We start from the raw sequence: 6,826 nt of genomic DNA, 5'->3' as shown, positions 1-6,826 counted from the left end.
AAGGGCAGTGACCCGACCAGGTGCACCCGCAGGGATGCTGAGGCGACGCCCACCTGTGACCCGCAGGTCCTGGTTGCTGAAGGGCCCAGGCCAAGGAGGGGCTGCCGGAGAGACGACCAGTGCCCGCGTCGGTGCCCACTGCCCGCCGCCTGACGCAATCCGAGGTGCCCTTGCTGCATGCCGGAGCTGGGAAAACCTCCCCCGCGGTTGCATCACTCCTGCCAGATTTCCTACAGAGGTGGAACCGAGCCAATCAGCGGGCGAGCTGGGTCTGGGGCAGGTCCCTCAGTTACCCACTCAGAGGGCGGCGCGGTTAACCGGGAAGCAAAACACGAAGGTGATTGGTCAAGAGGGGACTTGCCCCGCCCCAATCACCGCGACAGCTGGCGCGGTGGGCGGGGGCCCTCCTGGCCGGAGGGTTTAAAAGGCGCCTCCGAAGGGGCCGCGTAGCTGGAGCGACCAAGCGGTGCCAGGCCAGGTGTGCGCGTCCGTTGGTCCTTCCGTGCCCGCGCCGGAGACCGGCTCCGGAGGCCGCCGGGCTCGTCCCTGTGCCCGGCACCATGAAGCAGGAGTCCACAGCCCAGAACACCCCTCCCGCCTCGCCGCCCACTTCGTCACCGGTGCAGCACCCCCGGGGTGACGGTGACCCCCAAGCCCTGTGGATTTTCGGGTACGGCTCTCTCGTGTGGAGGCCCGACTTCGCCTACAGTGACAGCCGTGTGGGTTTCGTGCGCGGCTATAGCCGCCGCTTCTGGCAGGGAGACACCTTCCATCGGGGCAGCGACAAGATGGTGAGCATCTGACTATGCTCAGGGGAATGCAGGAGTTGGGGGCAGGGTAGTGGGCACCAGTGCTCTGGGGTTCTCTGGGCAGCCGGTGCCTCCGTGCTGGTGGGGGAAGTGTATAAACCTGTGCTTGGGCTTTGTGGCTTAAATTTCTGTGCCCAGTAGATCACTGTGATGGCTGGAATCTGTGATCCTGTGGATCACAATGTTGATGAATGTTTCTGATTTATCAGTTTGGGCCACTGCCATGTGTCTGTTTCTTCCGTAGTCATGCATCACTCTCTCCACTTTCCCCTGGATGCGTGGGGTTCTCTGAGGCCTGGGCCATCAGTGTTAATAAGGGTTTCCTTTAGTACCGGTGGCAGAGCTGATTCCTAACTAATCTTTTTCAAAATCTTTCCTTTCTCCTCAGCCTGGCCGTGTGGTGACCCTACTTGAAGATCATGAGGTAAGTGTCCAAGTCAAGAGAGAGACCCCATAGGGCCTAGCATGGAGGGTCTAAGAGAGCTTATGTGTCCTTGGCTGCAGGCTAGATTAGATGCCACACTGGCTGAGGGGAAGGGTGGTCTAGCTCAGTGCTTTTCACAAGAACCCTCTGAGGACCTTGTTAAAATGCAGATTTCAATTTAAATGGACCAGGGTGGGGCCTTAAATTCCTCACATTCGACTTAAGTGTACAGATGATACCACTGGTTCTCAAGCCACACTCTGAGTAGGAATCCTCTTCTGCCTTGGGGGCAGACCACCTTGTCAGCCCTTGTTAACAAAGGGAGAATGAGCTTGATGTACTGCTACTAGATGACTCATCAGTCCTCTGCCCACTTGCCTTATAGAGCGCAGACCTGAGGTGGGACCAGTCAGGAGCTGTTTTGACTGACCCCGGTGTCCGTGTTTCCTCCTAGGGCTGCACTTGGGGTGTGGCATACCAGGTTCAAGGTGAGCAGGTGAGCGAGGCCCTGAAGTACCTGAACGTGCGGGAGGCAGTGCTTGGTGGCTATGATACCAAGGAAGTCACCTTCTACCCCCAAGATAACCCTGACCAACCACTCAAGGCATTGGCTTATGTGGCCACCCCACAAAATCCTGGTTACCTGGGCCCTGCGCCTGAAGAGGCCATTGCAACTCAGATCCTGGCCTGTCGCGGCTTCTCTGGTCACAACCTCGAGTACTTGCTACGCCTGGCAGACTTCATGCAGCTCTGTGGGCCCCAGGCACAGGATGAGCACCTGGCAGCCATCGTGGACGCTGTGGGCACCATGCTGCCCTGTTTCTGCCCCACTGAGCAGGCTTTGGCACTGGTCTGAGGGGTTGAGCCCCTGCAGGGAGTGCCCACGTAGACATGGGGCCACATCCCTACTCCTGTGGCACACAGTGGACTTGATACAGCTGGAGGTCACTGAGAGGACTTGGTGGGTGGCTGGGAGCTTCTCTCCCTAAGCCCCTGCCTATCCCAGCAGTCTCCAGTTCTCCTGCCTGACACTGACTTATTACTTGAAACTATTTATTGCACCATGTTGGTGTGGTGGGCAGGGTGGGGGGCCTGCCCTGGACATAGGGGCCCTGCTGAGCGGTCCCTGACTAGATTCCCCCCAGTGCTGCTGCTAACCCCATACCACCCAGGCCACTGGCTCCCCATCCCCAGACCAACTGTTCCTAGCCCCGGAAATATACCACCTGTGAAAAGTCCCAGCCTGCTGGTAAGGGACAGGAGGGATTGAAGAGAAGGGGGCCTTACAAGAACTGAGGCACCTGCGGGTCTTGCTCTTCCTCTTCCTCCCACATTCCTAGAGCAGAACTGGATCTGGAGCCCAGGCACAGTTGCCTGGGCCTCTTTTAGCCATCTGGCTTTGTTTCCCTGTCCCTCTGTTTTCTTGTCTGTTGAGGCCTATAGCTCCTCACTAAAGGCCTGGTACCTTCTCAGTCTGACCGATACTGTTACCCATAAACTGATCCCTTATTATCTGTGTTGTGCTGCATTGTGGTTCTTTCTTCAGATGGGACATTGGGGCAAGTAAGATGATAAAGCCCTGGAAGGCCCATGAGAGGGGCAGGGGCTCCCTCTTTGTCTCCATCCCTCTCTTCCAGGTAGCTGAGCAGCCAGGACCGGCAGCCAGGGCACAGCACTCTCACGGGCACCATTCACAACTAAGTGTCGTGCAGAATTGAGCCCATGTGGCTCTACTCGGCAGCCCTGTAGGCAGTGTTCCTCCCACAGACCTGGTGCCCTGCTCCTGCTCTCAGCTGCCCCAAATAGGCCAGCAGGCTTGGAGGTCACACCAGGTCTTCCTCTAGCTGCTGCCTCTTCGTGACAGCATGACTGGACCCCTGGCTTCCTGCTAAAGGAGCATGTGGGTTAGAGTAGGGTGGTGATGACTTGAGTAGTGCTGATAGCAGAGAACTCTGGCCTGGAGGACCTAAGTGGCCCTGTGATTTTGAGATCAAAATTGTGTTTACTGTTGTCTTCTGGGACTGTGGAGTGATCTGTGCTTTCTCTGTTAACTTGACCTGCCAGGAGTCTTGCTCACAACGGAATGAGTTGCCAGGGTGCCCTCTTGGCTGCTACTTGTTCCCTCTGTGTGTGCCCCTGGCTGCTCCTCCCCACCCTGATCCGCAAGTGCAAATCCCAGCCCCAGGGTCTCAGAATGACATCTCAGTGGGCTCAGCTTCTAGTCCTGGGCCTGCAGAATGGGTATAGGGCTCAGGTGACCGCCTTCTTGCAGCAGAAGAGCCTGCTTGCACCCCAGCCTCACTGGCCTAGTGACCTCCAAAAAACTCTTCAGTCCCCTGAGCATCAGTTTACATTGGGATGCTATGTGGTATGTTTTGCTGCTGCTGCTGTTATGGCTGGTGCCCTGGATTGGTCTGGGTGTCCCCAGAGGGGTCAGCTCTGACCAAGTTGGGCAGCTGTTGTGCCCGGTGTGTTGGTGGCCTCGTGTCTTACCATTGATGGGAGAAGTGTGGAGTCCAGCCAAGTTCTTCTGGGAGTCTGTCAGGGCAACACAGTAGGAGGGGGCAGCGGGTGGCAGGGAGACTTGGACAGCACCTCCTGGGCCAGGGCAGGGCAAGACAGCCAGTTTCGGTGCTCAGAACAGAGCCCTGCTCTCTACCGAGCAGGGGTGGGGAGGGCTTCCTGTCAGCTGTACATGGGCTCCCATTCTTCAAGCCTTATTCATTCAAGTATTTACTAAACTGCTGTATGCCAGACACTGACCTGGGCACTGGGGATATGGCAGTGAAGCAATCTTCCTCCTTAGGGTACTAACAGACTCTGAATGGGACCATTTAGCATGAAATGTGCTGTGATGGGAGGCCAAGAGTGGGCTCCTGACATGGAGGTGGTGGTCAGGGAAGGCTTTCTGGGGGAGGGAATGATGAGGCCAAGCTCTGAGCCTGAGAAAGGGTCTCTGGTGAAAAGAGGCAAGGAACAACTTGTGCAAGAGAAGGAAGAAAGGTCAGGCTAGCTGGGACAGAGTGGACAGAGTGGCATGGGGGATTGGACACGGGACTGGACAGGTGGCAGGACCACATCCTGTGGCTGGGCCTGATTAGCTGTGCTGTAGAGGTGGCATCCCTCCTGGGTTGGTGGGGGCCTCCTGTGAATTCTGAGTGAAAAGACTGCTTAAGAGGAGCCCTGGTTTCTGTCAGGTTGGAGCAGGAAGGCCAAAGACAGCCTAGGGAAGGATGAAGGTGGCCTGAGCTGAGGTGAGGCAGTGGGGACAGAAGGGAGGATAGATCTGACAGTCACCAGGGCATGAGGCTGGCAGGGTTGGGTGTGGCTGGATGAAGGGGAGATCGAGGGAGGGGTAGAGGTCCAGGGCTGCTAGTACAGTTGTAGGTCTGGAAGGGCAGGGGTAGAGATCAGCTCTGCATGAGTGTTTGATCTGGGGGTGCCTGTGTAGGGCAATGGCATCCATATGGATATTCAGGGGGCAGCTGGGGAATGTGGGTCTGTGATTCAGAGAGAAATATGGGCTGGAGTAAGAGATCTGGGGCCATACACACGGAGACAGTACTTGAAAGCCTTGGAAGTGGGGAGAAAAGAGAACAGGGCCCATGCTCAGCCCTGGTGGCTTGAGTGAAGCAAGAAAAGTGGAGAGCAAGCAGCTGGAGAGATAGAAGAACCAGGGTAATGCTGCTGAATGGTCAGGGCAATAAAGAGAGAGGAGCATCCATTAGATGAAATAGCAGAGGGTGCTCTGTGGCCTCAGAGCAATTTCAGAAGAGTGGCATGAAGCCACAGAGCTGGGGAACCTGTAGGAGGGGAAGGAGATCACTGAAGAAATTGATTGCTAGGGCACTGGGTAGCTCAGTCAGTTAAGTGTCCGACTTTGGCTCAGTTTGAGCCCCACATTGGGCTCTGGGCTGTCAGTACAGAGCCTACTTCAGATCCTCTGTCTTCCCCCCTCTCTCTGCCCCTCCTCCACTCATGCTCGCTCTCTCTCAAAAATAAATATTAAAAAAAAAAGTGCCTGGGTAGCTCAGCTGGTTAGTGTCTGACTTGGGCTCAGGTCATGATCTTGCGGTTCGTGAGTTCGAGCCCCGCATCGGGCTCTGTGCTGACAGCTGGGAGCCTGCAGCCTCGTTGCGATTCTGTGTCTCCCTCTCTCTCTGACCCTCCCCTGCTTGCGCTCTGTCTCTCTCAAAAATAAAAAAAGAAATTGCTGAGAGACGCAACAGAGGGGTGATGGAAGGTATGAGGATGTAGGGGTCTCAGGACTTCTTTACAAATTAAAAACTGAGGATCCCAGGGGTTGTTGTTTACCTGGGATATAACATTTGGCAACATTTAGTGTATTAGAGATTCAAATGGAGAAGTGTAAAATGTATTACTAAAAATGAAAACAATCTATTACATGTTAATGTATTTTTATGGGCACCTGGGTGGCTTAGTTGTTAAGGGTCTGACTCTTGATTTCAGCTCAGGTCATGATCTCACAGTTTGTGGAATTGGAACTCTGAGTGGTGCTGCTTGGGATTCTGTCTCCCTCTCTCTCTGTCCCTCCCCCATTTGCGTACTCTCTCCTTAAAATAAACTTTAACATTTTTAAGGAAAAATGAATCCTTTCCAAAACAAGCAAATTTAGTGAAAAGAACAGCACTGTTTTATGTTCTTAATTTTTTGCTTGATGAAAGCAGCTGGGTTCTCATTTGTTTCTGCATTCATTTTGTTGCAAATCCACCTTTCATAAAGTTATGGAAAACTCCACTCTACACTTGAGAGGAAATGTGAGTAAAAAGGCAGATAACCTCTTAGTTTGACTATGAAAATAATTTTGACCTTGCAGTCCCCCTGAGAGGGTTTTGGGGATCCACAGGCATTCCTGGGCCATTTCTTAGGACTTCTGGTATAGTGGCATTAAAAAAAAAATTATTTATTTTTTGCTGGTGGGATTCAAACAGAGTGATGGTTGAGTGCTGAGGCCTAGGCTGCAGCATTAAGGGATTTCAGAGTTAGCAGGCAACTCGGGAATCAACTTGTCCATCTCCAAGGGCACCTTTCTGGAGAACCAGGAGTGAGTAGGAAGGATCAGCCAGTTCAACTGCTGTTTATTGAGTCTATGGTAGGTCAAGCTCCCGCTGTGGAAGACGGGAGGCACAGGAGTGCCCTCACACCTGGTCTGGGTAAGGGCAACTCCAGGAGCTCGGGTTGGGGCAGAGGTGGTCAGGTCTAGGAGGGCCTTAAAGAAGCTGCAGGAATCCAACAGGCAGAGGAGGCATTCCGGGTGTGTGGGGATGGCAAAAGCAAAGGGGAAAGCGATAGAGAGCAGCTGGTAGGTGGCCGCGTGCAAGAAGCCTTGCAGTGTTGGCGACAAGGCTGAGAGCTACTCTGCAGTCAGTTCATAGAGGAAGTGTTAGACTTTATCTTGTAGGGAAGTTGAGTTCTATAGTGATGTTTTTGTTTTTCCTCCCACGGAAGGGTCTTTTTGTTTTGTCTACTTGGAGTAGTGTGTTCAGGCTTGGGTTTAAGTGTTGTGTCAGGGAAGATGATTTGAAGGCTGCAAGACCTGGTATGTACCTGTTGCCATGTACCCAGGCAGGGG

At 54.0% G+C, this 6,826-nt stretch overlaps 1 protein-coding gene across 1 annotated transcript; it reads left to right on the top strand.

Annotated features, from left to right (window-relative positions):
* Positions 1-532: 532 nt before the first annotated feature.
* CHAC1 (ChaC glutathione specific gamma-glutamylcyclotransferase 1) lies at positions 533-2,844 on the top strand. The gene is made up of 3 exons (XM_047863278.1): positions 533-791; positions 1,198-1,233; positions 1,688-2,844. Exons 1-3 carry the CDS (start codon positions 561-563, stop codon positions 2,087-2,089), a joined length of 669 nt encoding a protein of 222 aa, XP_047719234.1. The 5' UTR covers positions 533-560; the 3' UTR covers positions 2,090-2,844.
* The last annotated feature ends 3,982 nt before the right edge of the window (positions 2,845-6,826 follow it).

The sequence above is a fragment of the Prionailurus viverrinus genome, chromosome B3 (genome assembly GCF_022837055.1).
Source record: "Prionailurus viverrinus isolate Anna chromosome B3, UM_Priviv_1.0, whole genome shotgun sequence".
Taxonomy (NCBI): Eukaryota; Metazoa; Chordata; class Mammalia; order Carnivora; family Felidae; genus Prionailurus; species Prionailurus viverrinus.
The sequence above is the reverse complement of the archived record's forward strand: the minus strand, read 5'-3'. Positions and strand labels throughout refer to the sequence as shown.

Bases quoted from the DNA above. Each gene is read 5' to 3' on its own strand.
- CHAC1 (XM_047863278.1), top strand. From the start codon at position 561: ATGAAGCAGGAGTCCACAGCCCAGAACACCCCTCCCGCCTCGCCGCCC. The intron at 792-1,197 runs GTGAGCATCTGA...CTTTCTCCTCAG, and splicing joins ATCGGGGCAGCGACAAGATG to CCTGGCCGTGTGGTGACCCT. The intron at 1,234-1,687 runs GTAAGTGTCCAA...GTTTCCTCCTAG, and splicing joins CCCTACTTGAAGATCATGAG to GGCTGCACTTGGGGTGTGGC.